Source organism: Theobroma umbraticum, unplaced genomic scaffold (genome assembly GCF_002168275.2).
Source record: "Theobroma umbraticum cultivar Fairchild unplaced genomic scaffold, ASM216827v3 scaffold_20.0, whole genome shotgun sequence".
Lineage (NCBI taxonomy): Eukaryota > Viridiplantae > Streptophyta > Magnoliopsida > Malvales > Malvaceae > Theobroma > Theobroma umbraticum.
The window spans coordinates 2,454,495-2,468,789 of record NW_018397266.1 but is presented as its reverse complement, the minus strand read 5'-3'; the positions used below and the strand labels follow the sequence as shown (position 1 = coordinate 2,468,789).

Sequence of the window (14,295 nt, the reverse complement as noted above, 5' to 3'; positions counted from 1 at the left end):
TAAAGAGCAAAGAAAGGAAAAGAAAACTAGTAATAGAGAGAACAAGGTTGAAAAGAACACCAATAATAGTTATTCCAAATGTTGATTATAGTCTGCCAAACCATTGAAAAAATCTAAAAGAAATTACTGTAAGGCCGTCCTAACTTTGTCCATAAGTTACATTGAGTGAGATGGGAGAATATTTGCAATTACAGAGACATAGGAATGCTAGGCATGGTTGAGTTAGAACTTAAAAATCAGGCTTTTATGAATAAATGGCTATAGAAGTTTGGAAACGAACCGCAGAGACTTTGGAGGAAAATCCTTGTCCAGAAAACTCAATAGAGAAATGATGCACTAATTTTGAGTATTAGGAAAACTAGATGGCTCTTAGGTTTATAAAAGAATATTGTTAAACCTTTCACAAGTGAGGTAGATTATGGGAGCTATGTCACTAAGAGGATGGATATTTCTTTAAAGAATGATAGAAGAGTGGGGTTTTAGAAAGAAGAGTTGATTGATAGCTTTGTTCTGACAAGGGCATTTTCGAGAGTTTTTGCCCTCTCATGTAAAAAAAAAACAGACTTTTAAAAAGTATGGAGAATGGCAATAAGAGAAGTGGGTTTGGAAAATTGAGTTAAGGAGAGATGTCTTTGGTTGGGAACAGGAACAATGGTGTCAATTTTGGACTGTGTTGAATGATCAAGTTTTGGGTAAAGAGTTTGAAGATAAATTCATTTGGTAGGGTATGCCTAATGGCCAATATTCGGTTAAAAATTTCTATAAGTTTGCCTTTTGTCCTAATGGAGTCCAAACATAATTTTAGATACAGATTTAGATTGGACTTACTTTTCTTAAAATTGAAATGTTTTGTTCACAACTTGTTAGAGGGAGATTATTGGTGAAAAACACACTTACAAGTAATGGAATCATTAGCAACATGGTTATGACTTGTTTATAATGTAAAAGTGAAAAAGAAATGGCAAGTCACTTGTTCTTTCTTTGTTAAAACTTTTAACTACTTTGGCAAGTTGGTGTGATTTGTGGAATCTTAAGTGGGTAATGCATCAAGACTCAGTCATTTTCTTTAATTGTTGGTTTGATTTTGCTTCTAACATTAAAAATGGGATGATATTGAAAATGACCTTGTATGCCATTGTTTTTATATGGATAGGTAGAAATAAGATGGTTTCCAAAGGTAGAAAATAAGTTGGATGCTAGATTTTTGAGATAATTAAGGTATGTATGGCTTGGTGGATTAAGGCCAAATGACCGAATTATGAATCTTGTTATAAATGACTTGGTTTGGTTCCCTAATGAAAGGCTGCATCCAAGGCTAAATGGGAAAACCAAGAAGCTAGCCGTTTGGTCAAAGCCAGAAGAAGGTTGGCTCAAGTTTAACAGGGATGGAGCATCACGAGGTAATCTAGGTGAAATCGACATTGGAGGCATACTTAAAGACCATAGAGGTATTGTTCTTATTCTTTTTTCAAAATTTGTGGTTAAACTTATGGTGGTCAAGAAGGCCATTATTGCTCTCTATGCTTCAGTTTGGTAGAATTCTAGCCTAAAAATTGAACGTGACTTGACTAATGTGGTTAAATGGGTTCTCAGCCCTATGGATGTGCCATGGAGAATGAGAAAACTTATTGTATAAAACATTAACCTGCTCAAAAGACTATGGTAGTGGCGGATCAAACATGTCTTTCGTTCAAGTAATGAAGGTATTGACAATGGTCAAAATACCTGAGAAGTCCTTGTATTAGGATGTTTTCTTCAATTTAGTTCTTTTACTTAAAATCGTAACATTTTAATCTCTTAATTTTAAAAATTATTTCAATTTAGTCTCTTTAACATCATCACAAAGTGACACGACATTCCATGTCAGCATCAGGTGCCGAGATGCCATATGGCATAACAAGAGGCTGCCATGTGACACAATAATATGTGCTTTTGTTGAGGTTCGAACTCAAGACTTTTAGCAAGTATGTCAAAGCCTTTATCACCAAACCCAAACCCAAACCCTTATTTGTAGTTGTAATTTGCTTGTGTTTTATTTCTTCTTTTTTTTTCTCTCTCTTTTCCTCTTTTTTTTTTTTACTTTCTTTTTTCAAAAAAAAAAAATTACATCTACAAGTATGGGTTTAAGTGTGGTGGTAAAGGGTTTGACATATTTGCTAGAGGGTTTAGATTCGAACTTTAACAAAAGCACATCTTGTTTTGAATAATAAGAGTGTCGCGTGTCAGCCTCCTAATGCACCTCATGTCAACATCTTGATGTGCCACGTGATAGCCTCTTGTTGTGCCATGTGGCATCTGAGAACCAAAATGCTGATGTGGTAGTGCCACGTCAGCATGTTAGGGTGACATGGCACTACCACGTTAGCATTATGTGCTATGTCATCACCACGTCAGCATCGTAATAGTTAATTTAAATGAAAATTGTTAAAAAGACTAAATTGAAATAATTTTCAAAATCAAGGTACTTAAATGTTACGATTTTGAGTAAAGAAACTTAATTGAAAAAAACGCCATAATATAGAGACTTTCCAAGTATTTTAACGTGCTGACAATTTACCAAAAGGAAGGGTACTAAGAACTTTGGAGTTTTTGTGGGTAAATCTGGATGATGCTCCAACCTCAGGTAAGGGAAGTGGTCATACTAGTAGCTTGATGTGATTATTGTTGCTGTGGGATGTGCTTATTCTGTGGGTTGTGATAATTTTTTTTTGTATAACATTTGACTCCCTTACTTTTTGGATTGATTCCTGCTTGGGGACATGCATTCTGCATTTTTTATTACGTTTTTGGATAATAGCAATTCTGTGAGGGTTGTGCTAACCTTTGGTTTAGGAAGACTTGCTGTAAACAAACAATTTCGTGTAGGTGGCTTTCAATTGCTGGTGGTATGTAGAGAAAAGTCATTTTGTAATCTTGCCTATGCTTGGTTGTATAATTGGAAAGGTTTAAATGTAAAAAATTATCCTTTAGAAAAAATATTGAGAGAACAAGAAGAGTAAAGATATGGATATATAATTAAAAAAAGGAGGAAGAGGAAGAAAATTGGAGAAAGTTGTTGCAGCTTGTAGTCTTTATTGATGAGGAGTTGGTGATATGAGAAAGGCGATGAAGAACAAAGCATGGCACGGCTTTGGTTTGTGTGGAAGCTTTTTTTAAAATATTTTTAAAATATTTTTAATTTTTTTAAATAAATTTTTATTTTTTTATTATATTCAATCAAGTCATTATACTTTTATTTTGAGCCAATTAAATCTTAAGACTTTTGTCTTGAGTCAAATAAATTCTTATGATTAATGTTTGACTAATATAAAATGTCATTTGTTATTTTATACCATGTGACACTATCATGACATGTTGATATAACATAATAAATGATGATTTGGTATGTTGATGTGGTCATGTGATATTTTTAATCCTTTACATCGATAACACTATGTATGCTTAAAAATGATAAGTGATATTTTGATTAATGATAGTTAATCAAATTTTAGTTATAAAGGCTTATTTAATTCAAAATAAAATTAAAAGGAGTTTAATGAAATATAATAGAAAAATAATACTTATTCAAATTTTTTTAATAGTTCATGGGCTTTTTAATCGTACAAATTCAATTATAGAATTAAAAATCTTCATTATTGATGACTAAAATAATAATTTTTATAATCTAAAATTTAACTTATAAATCACAGAAAAAACTTTAAACAAAAGAATGAGATTAAATCTATTAAAATGATGATAATAAATTGGCTAAGAAAATAAAAAAATTATAATATATAATAAAATAAAAGTACGGAAAAGCATGTAATGCAGTTTATAGTTAAATACAAAGGATATTGAGAAGGTAAAAGTAACATATTAATAACAATATTGTAATTTTAAGGGAAACAAGTTTTTAGTTCCCAATTCCACACATGGAGTAATAATATTGTGTGTAATCAGTTATTCAGTTTGAATATAGATATCAATTACCCATACCAAACGCCATCTTAATATTCTTAAAACAAGAAAGCTAGCTAGCTGTGATATATTTTTAATTATTTTGTTATTGCAGATTACTTTAATTTTAGCAAACGTTGTTAGATTATATAAACAACCAATATTTCTTTTGTTGATCTTTTTTTTTTAAATTTTTTCTAAAGGCAGATGTCCCTTTAGGCTAGACATGGTGACCATCCTCAATTTAGGTGGGCTTTTCTGAATAGCTAGCCATTTTGCTGTAGAAAAAGGCACAAAGCAAAAGTAGGATGGGGTTTACTGATAACAACTGTAAACGAAGTGGATGACACAGAAAAATGTTGGATTCAAGTCTACGATCCTTTATTAACAAATCTTATCAAGCAATGGATTTTTATCTCGAGTCACCTAACTTCATTGACCTATAACCCTTGCTAAGGAAAATATAAAATAAGTGTTCACCACAAAAAGGGGTGACTGACTCTTGGCTTCCAAACCTTTTAAAGATTATATCATTTCAATTTATAGGCCTTTTGCATCTTTAAAGACCAAAAGACTATATTATGATGCAACTCTTTTTTTCATCAAATTTATTAGGTAGATAGTCTGGAACATCGGAGAAAGGGAATTTGAATCTATTTTTTGAATGAAAATATATATATACTCACCATTAAATATTTTTTTTAGAAAAGAAAACTTTATTAAATTTTAATCAAGCGAAGGAAATATATCCTGAACATATGATTTATTAATAAATTTTTAGTATTTAGTGGTGAAACATCATAGAATACATAGTTATCTTTTATATCAAAATGCTTATTAGTCATGCAGTAGGTTAGTATTTTCTTCCCTAAAAATATGTCGCATTATATTGTCCCATTGACGCTGAATTAATTGCTGAAAGGGATTTATTCTATTTTGTTTGTTTAAGTCATGTACTAAGCCCTTTTTTTTTTTATAAGGATATGTGATACTATCGACTTCTCTTTTTTTATTTTTTCCAAAAATTACATATCAACGCAACACATTTCCTGCAACTACTTTACATTAAAAACGTCTCCTAAATTTTTATTTAAAGGAATCTTCACAAAAAACACAAAGTTATTGATAGCAATTAATTCTTGCATTATAATCTCTCTCTCTCTCTCTCTCTCTCTCTCTCTTCTCTTATATATATATAATATATATATATATATTTGGATGTTGTACAAGTAGAAATTTAGGGCAGATTGATCTGGGGTCCTTTTCCTGGTAATGTAGATGAATCGGAACCCTATAGGTTTGTTACATTAATGCTCCATATTTATGAAAGTGCGTGGAAAATCATACCAACACTATGTGACAAAGACTATGATGGTACAAGATAGGGCATATGCAGCATTGACTGGGCCAAATTAATATTGATGCACCCATTTTATTTTCCACATTAGCATAGCTTAGTTTACCCCTTTTTCGCTTTTGCTTTTGGGTGCAACTTTTTTTTAACAAACTATTCTTCCTCCTCTCCTATAATTATTACTCTTCAAGTCAACTTTGAATAAGGTATAACTTTATATGTAGATTATATATATCATATTTGAAATTTTAATTTACTAAAATTTTTAGAATAATTAAAATCAAGATTAAACAAATTTGACTCAAAGTCAAAACAAAATAATAATTATGATTATATATATAGGATCCCACAGTCAAAGTTTTTCATTTGACCCCAACTTTTATTTGTCTGAAAGAGTGGAAAAGTCTAACTTTTAAGGCTAGGAAAGAAGGCAAGGGTAAGTGGTTCAGTAAAGAATAGTCGAACGTTGAAACTTTGTTTATATTTCCAAAGAAAAAGCTCCTTTAAGTACATATTAAACATAACGTGATTCAAAAAGAATGAACAGAGAAAACACGACAAAGATTAGAGTAGGCATCGTCATGAGATTCATAAATAATTTGCCCACATGAGGTCCAATATGAAATACGGAAGAAAGCAAATTTTTTAGGACGAGGGGAACTTTCCTTTTTCATATATATATTATAGGATAAATTATAAAAAAAATATACTGTGAATTAAATTAGAATAAATTTGTTTATTGAGATTTAAAATTTAACAGTTAATTGTTATATATTTATATCAAATACTTTTCTAATTAACATTGATAATTTTACTTTCAAGTTTTTTTTTAGTTTTTATTTTATTGTTAGTATTAATTTTTAATGAAATAAAGGATATTTGAGTTATTTTCTTGTTAAGATACATAGGAAATTTTAACAAAAAACTTTAAATGGTAGTTTAAGTGTCAAATTTTAAATTTTAGAAAATAAATTTATTTTCTCTCAAATTACTGAATACCTTTTTTTTACTTACGTGCACATGTGAACGCACAAATATATATTCTCTACTTGGTTCAATGTCTTTGGAACAGTTTTGTTAAGCATGTAATCTCAAGTTTAAAGTCGAAACAACCTATTTCGCTATCCTCCATATTACTCTTGTAAAAAAAAAAAAAGAGAACATAATGACACATTTATCATTCATGATCTTACTATTATGGTGATCTTAAAGATTTAAATAAGAATTACATAAAAAACATTTAAATAAGAAAATGAAAGTAAATCTATTAAAACTATAATGAACTGAAAACAAAATTTTATAATATATACGTATTGAGTTTGGTACAATGAATATTTTTTTGAAGAGTTTAAAATTTATTTAAAGTTTTAGGAGGAAGTACGTTTATCATTCACACATTAAAACGATAAAATAATTTACTATAATTAATTTTCCAAATCAATTCATTTGGATGAGAAAAATTTTTCACTCTTTTGAATGGAAATTAGATCACTCCTCGAGACATGGTGATTGAGGAATGATTCAATAATTTTTTATAATTTAAGATTATCATCATGGTACGATCATCAAATTCTTATCAAATGCGGTTATTTAATCATCATGCATAGATTATCATAGATTTTTGAATGATCATCCCATGCCAAACTTTAGTTAGAATAAAAAATTCTTTTAGTACAAAATTTGTAATCAGAAGTTTCCTTAAAATATGCATCTTGCTCCAAACGATTCTACAATGTATACCCGACATTTGGGAGTGGACAATATTTATTTTGAATTTGAATCAAAGGAAAGGTTTGATGCAATTGTACTTTTTATCCTACTACTTTTTAAACAGAATGGGAAATTTCTTTCCCAAGAACTGGTGCCATAATCTCAACTGTATTGCTCACTCTATTGTTTTAGCAAAGATTAATCATGTTCATGAAAATGATCCTTATATCTTCTGGCTCTTGCCAAGAAGCTTCCTTTTGTCATGTTTGCTTCGCTGTAGAATTCCTTGCTAAAATCATGCAGCTGCTTCTGAATATTAGTCTCCTTTTTATGCCTTTAGCTTGAAAAATCAATGCTGTTCTTGGTATTGACTGATCATCTCCTAAGTATTCCATTGCAGAGAAACTGACCATTTGAGCAAATTATCAATCATGTGCGGGTTAAGTTGAGTTTCTTTCCAACTCTCAAAGTTAGTAATGAACCCATGAAACTAGTAAAACATGAACCTATCAATGAACGTAAAACAAGTAAAACATGAACCTACCTCTGGCTCTCTATAGGGGATGGGGACATTGATCGTACTAGGTTGTGGAGGAGCAAGAACGGGCTGTTCCATCAAGGAAAATAATGAAAGGAAAGAGAGATGAAGAGAGGGGGAATAAAAAAAAGGAAGGAAGGTCACATTCAATAATTACTCAAATGTCCTATTACATGTATTTGTCAAAGTGATGAAAGTTTTTGTCTTTGCTTTAATGTGCCCACAGCACTTTTAGGTCTATGGGTTTAACCTCCGACCAAACTGTTGTCATTTTCCTCCATCAGATAAGGTTGAACACGAGCACCGCAAACAGCTCCATGCCTTTGTATAGCTTGATTTTGGGTTGGATCATGCCATGTCTGGACTTCGGAGCTGGCAAAAGGCAAACCCTTTATTTTGTGCGATTGTGCCACGGCTCTACTGTCTCTGCCTCACATCATTTTTTGTTGTCAATCATTCTCTCTTGAAGCAAATTATTATGATCGGAAGTTGAGTTGTAGATTCCAAGTTCTATTATGGTCTCATGTCCTGCCCTTCATATTTGATCATTCCTCTCTTCACTGTGAAAAATACTCAGCCACGACTTCAAAACCTAAGTTTTTTAGATGGTTTTGTTAGTCTAAAAACTCTCACTCAATGCGATATCAACCTATATTCATTTACGTGCCATCTACCGGTTGGCCTAGCAGACCATTGTCGGGGCATTTAAACTTGGGTTAAGGTTTAAACCCAAGCAACCCCTTACCTCCCATTCCATTGAAAACTTCAAGCACTCACCCTGATAAATAAAATTCTAATTACATAATAATGTAGTTATTGATATAACCATATTACTCTTTCTGTTCTCTTTTGTTCAAATGGTTGTTGATATTCCTCCTATTCATGAATCAAGATCGGACAAGATGTGCATGTGAGGAACGCAAAGGGTTAACAAAAAAGCAAACTTTATTTTATAATTGATGGAGTTTGGATTTGTAATACTTCAAAGACAAAATATAAATAATATTGATAAGACTGCACTATTCATTCACTGTATATTATAGGTTGGTCCAACAGCTGTGGCAGGCCATCTTTCTTTTCCAGTCGTGACGAGTTGATTTCCTTCTTATGAAATGCCACCTGAATTGCTTCAAGAGAAGATGATTGATGTTGAAGCTAACCAAAGCTTGCTCAACTTTTCAAGGACGGTAATCATATTACCATGACTAATGCAAAGGCGATGACTGTTTAAGCCTTGTGAAACTGTGATTCAAATTACTCGGTTCAAAGTTTCCAAGCTGTTAAATTCACATAGGAAAGTTGCTACTGTCAAAGATAGATGTTAACAACTATCTGAAATACTTGTGAGTTTATGATTAGCCTGAAAAGTGAAAGTTCTAACTTTTAAGATAACCGCAATTGATCAAAAGCATATAATTTCTGTCCTCTTCTACATCTGTGGATGTACTCGAACCTAAGTGTCAATAATATCAAGCTGCTTTATTTCTTCCTATCTCTTATCTGTATCTCCAGGTGCTTTCACGCATATATATTTTTTTGCTCAGCTTTCAACCATATTTTACGTACTACAGGTTCATTCTTAAGGGATATTAATTTCTTATTATTTATCCCAAGATATTGAGTTTCTTGTTTATGTAGCAACAAATTAATCTGCATTTGTCTGGAAAGAGATCATGGCAAATTTAACTATTTTCCTTGCTGGGAATCTGAGATTTCCTAGTGGAAACCTCAGAGCAGTGGGTGAGGAAACTCGAATTTATGCTATCGAAACATTGGGCATCCCAAAATAATGTTCAAAAAGAAATATGTAGTGTCTTATTCTTGTTGGTATAATTGAGAACATGATACTCTATCCCAATCGAATCATTCGAGCTTCATGTAAGGGGCTTAATGGCTTGTTCTTCTCTGGAGAAGCACATCATAATTGGGCTGGGCCTCGTACAGGCCGAGATATATGTACAGGGACCTCGAGAGATGGCGAATGCTGAATCCTAGTATGCAAACTGGAAGCCTGGTATCAAATTAACCTAGAGACTGACTGGGATTTAAGTGAGGGAGACAGAGAGAGAGAGAGAGAGTTTCAACGATCTACCATTCAATGAAATTCTCAATACGTTTAGTAAATTTAACAATGGTTTATGCTTATACATTTCTATCAATATAAATCTAAACAATAAACACAAACATTTTAAATTACAATCCTGAATCAAATCCTCCCACCCCTTGTGGCCGAGCGGTCCATGACCAACATACGAAATAACAACCATCTCTTTACATCCAGCTGCATCACAAACAAAAAGCAGAAGAAAATAATCCCACTGTAGCTTACTCTTCTCCTTCTTGTTTGCTTCAAACGATTAATTTACATTTAATTCTCAAATTAAGCAAATCAAAGAATTTAAAATTAAATCATTGCAATTGGAATGTAAAGGCTCATTACGCTTTCTTTTTGGCAGCTGCTTTTTCCCTCTCCATATGTTCAAAGAGGCTTCCATCATAAACAGCTCTAATTGTTTCTTTACGCAATAAACCATGGTGGTCCTTGCATAGACTGTATAAAGTCCTCCATTCTGCCCAGCTACCAATCCTGCAATTTTGTTTTCCAACATTTTCATTTTTTTTTCTTTTGTACAAAATTATTAATAAACTGAGAAAAACAATTATTAAAACTAACCATCCTTTGTAATCCTTTGGTTCCCTGTTAGCCTTGAGCATTGCCATCAGTTCATCAGATGTTAAGGCATTGGAATGAGTCCGGGCGAATTTGCTAAAGATTTCTTCAAACTTCAAGGGCACAAACCTATCATATTACAGTTCTAAAATTAGATGATACAATAAATAATTCACACGAGAATACCAACCAAAAACCTGGTGGCTAGCACGTTTATAGCTAACAAATCTGTCATATTAATTTGACTTCATTTATAAACTAAATGAAAAATGGCAACCTAACCTAGTAACTCAACCTGCCAATTTTGGTCTAATTTATCTACCATATGGTGGGTCAAGTTTGACAGCATGAGCCAGTGTGGTCAGGTTCTATAAGATAGTGACTTAAATATAGATTAGGTCCTACTGTCATTAATGTATAAACAAATAGAGATAGTAGCAGAAAAAGTTAATCAGGAAGAAGAACAGGGAGTAGGAAATCTGGGATACTATCCAAACCGAAGATTTTCAGCTTTTTCATATTGTAATTACAGATTCATATAACCAGATCATTTCAGCAAGCAACTCATGACGTTCCCCATAAGGTAAGAAAGAATAAGACATTTAGCATAAAGGCATGGAATTGAGGCATGCCAGATTGTACAATGCTAAAATTAAGTATAAAGCTTAGATTCTTTGCAAGCTTTATCCTTAGCATTCGTTGGCAAGAACAACAACCGAGATCCGCGTGAAGCAAATTAAAATTTAATGAATGAGATCTACCTTCCTTCACTGTCGTATACGCCAGAGTCACTCCCATGTTTTCCCATTTGTATGTTTTTAACCTCAATGGGGAAGAGCAAAGAAAATTTCCCCTGCAACAAATGTTGAACTAAGATCATACACTGAAAAACAAAGAGGAAAATATATACCGGCAAATACTGATCTCCATATAGCTTAACAAAATAAGAAAATTTGTCTCAGATCATATATGGATTGTATTTATGTATAAATATTTTGGCATCCTATCTCGATTTAGTGAAAATATTCAGGGATTTTGAGGAAGACTGTTCGTGGTATGTTTATCCTTCTTAATTTTATGAACTCTATTTAAGGAATAGATGCCTCATTCTGACTGGAAGCTAGAGGATGAGGGAAAAAAAGGTTAGAAACAGGATTTCCAGTTATGCTGTTTTCCTCTTTCCTAGTACTATCTTCCGAGGTCCTAGTTCATGTAACACATCCCACCTCTTCTGAAACATCAGTGACTATAAATGGCAGAATATAGTATGAAAATTCAAATCTAGATAAACTGAACTCAAAAAGGATCTAGTAGATGTACAGTGGTGATAAAGTTTAAAGGGAAAAAAAAAACTTTGTTGGTCCTTATGATTTCAACTATATAATAAGAAAGTCTTTTTCATATCTCATAATAATATTAGGACCAAAGGATCTATAATAATATTTGGATTTTTAAGTCTTTATAACCATGTTTTATTGGCCTATATATGGTGCCATCCAATACTAAAATAATAAAATGAATCTATATTAATGCAATTCTTTATGAAATTTTACATATTGGAATTATAACAAATCAAATTGAAAATAACATATATATATACATATAATTATCAAAGTATCCATATCACTATATAAAGGCATTAATACTTAAAAATCATTTATCTATTGATTGAATTAATAATTTTAACTAATATAAAATATTTAACAATAAAATTACAGTTGCCATCAAAGCAAATTCAAAATTATATATATTATATAATATTTACTTAAAAATGACAAATTATATTCTAGCATAACTGAGAAAATATTTATTTAAGAAGTAGAAAATAAAGTCATATACGTTTATTGTAGCATATCTGGTTTAGGGTTTGCGGAAATTGGCTTTGGCTTTTTGTATTTTCAATCAAAATGAGCATTTAGCAAAGACATAAAAAGGAGAAGAATCACATTCCCTCCTGACATAAGTGGAAGGTAGGTATGGGTTTCCTCATAAAATGGTGAAATTTCCGAAAATTTAGAACCTTACACTTTCAACTAACATGTTATCAAATGAACCAAAAATCGGCATGCTTAGAAATGTTGTGAACATTTCAAGCAAAAAATACAAGATTTCGTGAACCTAACAGGCCCTTAAAAAGATTTTGAGTATGTGGATGGTGAAGGTCGATGCATCAAAAAATACCAATAAAAGGAAAAAAAGAAAACACTCAGAAAGAATCTCCAATTCATTGTTTGTCCTCCTCACTTCTCAAAGGCCAGTCTAACAGAAGAAAGTTGTCCGTTTGGGCTAAGCAATGGTCACCCTACACGACAACACAAGGAACAGTCTTGTGCACTATGTGTTCTTATATTCCTTTAGTCGATGATTGCTTGACTCATCCAACTCACCTAGTCTTCAAGCTATCCAAACCATATTGTCCACATGTCCAACCAGAAATAGCTTAGATTCAGACGTTTTTAAATCATGGACGGCTAGAACACGAATGTGGTTCAGAAAGAGAGAGAGAGAAACAACCACCTAATTAATGTTTGGTTTAAACAGGTAATTATTAATTAATTATCTACGCGATTTGCCACTTTCTGTTTTGGAAAAGAAAAGCTCGTGCAATGTTTAACTACTTATCATTTCCTTCAATATGTATCTCCAGTAGTTATTCAAATCCCAAGTTTTAAGAGTAAAATTTCACAAGAGCAAGGGAAGGACATAACTGATAGAACCACAGATTGAGACAGATAAAAGAAAAAGCAGTATAAAGGGATTCAGACCAAAAACCAAATCAAAATCAGAAGGACCCGACACAGAAAGAAGAGGATATGAGCGAGGAGTTTACAGGGCGAGTTTTGCGACTGAGAGCCATATTGATTAAGATAGCACTGGCAATTGACAACATATAACCAGCCCCAATCGCTCGAAAACCTGTTTAAGAGAACCCCAAGAACAAATTATAATCCTTGAAGAAATAAAAGAATTCTCTTCTTTCTTTTTTAGAGTTAAAAAAGAACCTTCAAAAGTCTCCCATGGATAAATGAGGCCATCATGGTTCCTGTCAAAGAATGCAACATGCTTTTGCAGAACGTTCTGGTCAGTAGGAATAGGTCTCCCATCATCTACTCCTGCAATGCACACAACATTCTTACAATTACTAACAACAAAAATCAGTCATCTGCAAATTAATTAAGCGTAATTTGTTCATAGAAATTCAGGAAGAAAAAGCTGCATATAAGATTATACCCTCTTGGAAATCTTTAGATGACAAAGACGAAGCCATGTGGAAAAAGCTTTGGATGGAGTGCAACGAAGGAGATGCGGTGGGCTTATGAAATGGAGAGTTAAGCAGATAAAGAGAGAAATGACAACAAAGGAAGAAACCCAGTTAACAGTTTCCTTCGCTTAGCTTTGCCTTTTTGGATTCTGTGATGTACGATCATTTCGATGTGCTCAGACTTAACCGCTATTTATAATGTATGGCAATGGTACATGAAGAGCGGCTTTTGAGTGTGGACCAACTCACGCGCTTCAGCAGACACGTCAGCGACAGCTGACAAAGGTTCCCTTCCTTTTGCCAATTTCTTCAAAACTATTCTTTTTTAAAAGAAAATGGAATTTCGAAATTTTGGGTGAGGAAGCCTGTAGCAGCCTGGCATGGCGGCCCGGCCAGCGGCTGTATGCTTTGACTTTGACACGAAGTGATCCAATCCGTGTACGCTACATTGTATATGCCGTTTTATCAGGTGTGTTTAACTGATTTTCGCTTTTGTTTATAGCTTAGATTGCCCAAAAACAAAAGTTTGAGCTTGGTGGGAATTATTTATTGGGTTGGAATGAATCATATTCCTTCACAAATATACATAAGATTAGGTGCGATTGCTTATCCAATGTTAATTGTTTTTAAATTTCATGTTGACGACATTCCATATCAAAAAACTAAAGATAGAAAAAAAGAAATTTTGAAAGGCAGTTTTATATTGACATAAGATATGATCAACTAAAAATAGAAAAACTAACAAGATATATTGTAATGGATCTATATATTCAAAATAAAGTTATGTCTATTACGTAAAAGAATGTTTCAAAGCTTTTTGATAT

The 14,295-nt window shown here is 32.5% G+C and overlaps 1 protein-coding gene across 4 annotated transcripts; it reads right to left on the bottom strand.

Annotated features, from left to right (window-relative positions):
- Window positions 1-9,364: 9,364 nt before the first annotated feature.
- On the bottom strand, window positions 9,365-13,648 carry LOC110423283 (putative peroxygenase 5). 4 transcript variants are annotated; one of them, XM_021437467.2, is made up of 7 exons: window positions 13,441-13,648; window positions 13,212-13,322; window positions 13,040-13,125; window positions 10,971-11,062; window positions 10,213-10,338; window positions 9,979-10,125; window positions 9,365-9,576 (listed from the first exon to the last, which is right to left on the bottom strand). In XM_021437467.2, exons 1-7 carry the CDS (start codon window positions 13,475-13,477, stop codon window positions 9,561-9,563), a joined length of 615 nt encoding a protein of 204 aa, XP_021293142.1. In that variant the 5' UTR covers window positions 13,478-13,648; the 3' UTR covers window positions 9,365-9,560. The 4 variants fall into 4 exon arrangements, with proteins under 4 accessions (XP_021293142.1, XP_021293141.1, XP_021293143.1 ...); XM_021437466.2 differs by lacking the exon at window positions 9,365-9,576 and adding an exon at window positions 9,633-9,885; XM_021437468.2 differs by lacking the exon at window positions 9,365-9,576 and adding an exon at window positions 9,633-9,819.
- Window positions 13,649-14,295: the final 647 nt, after the last annotated feature.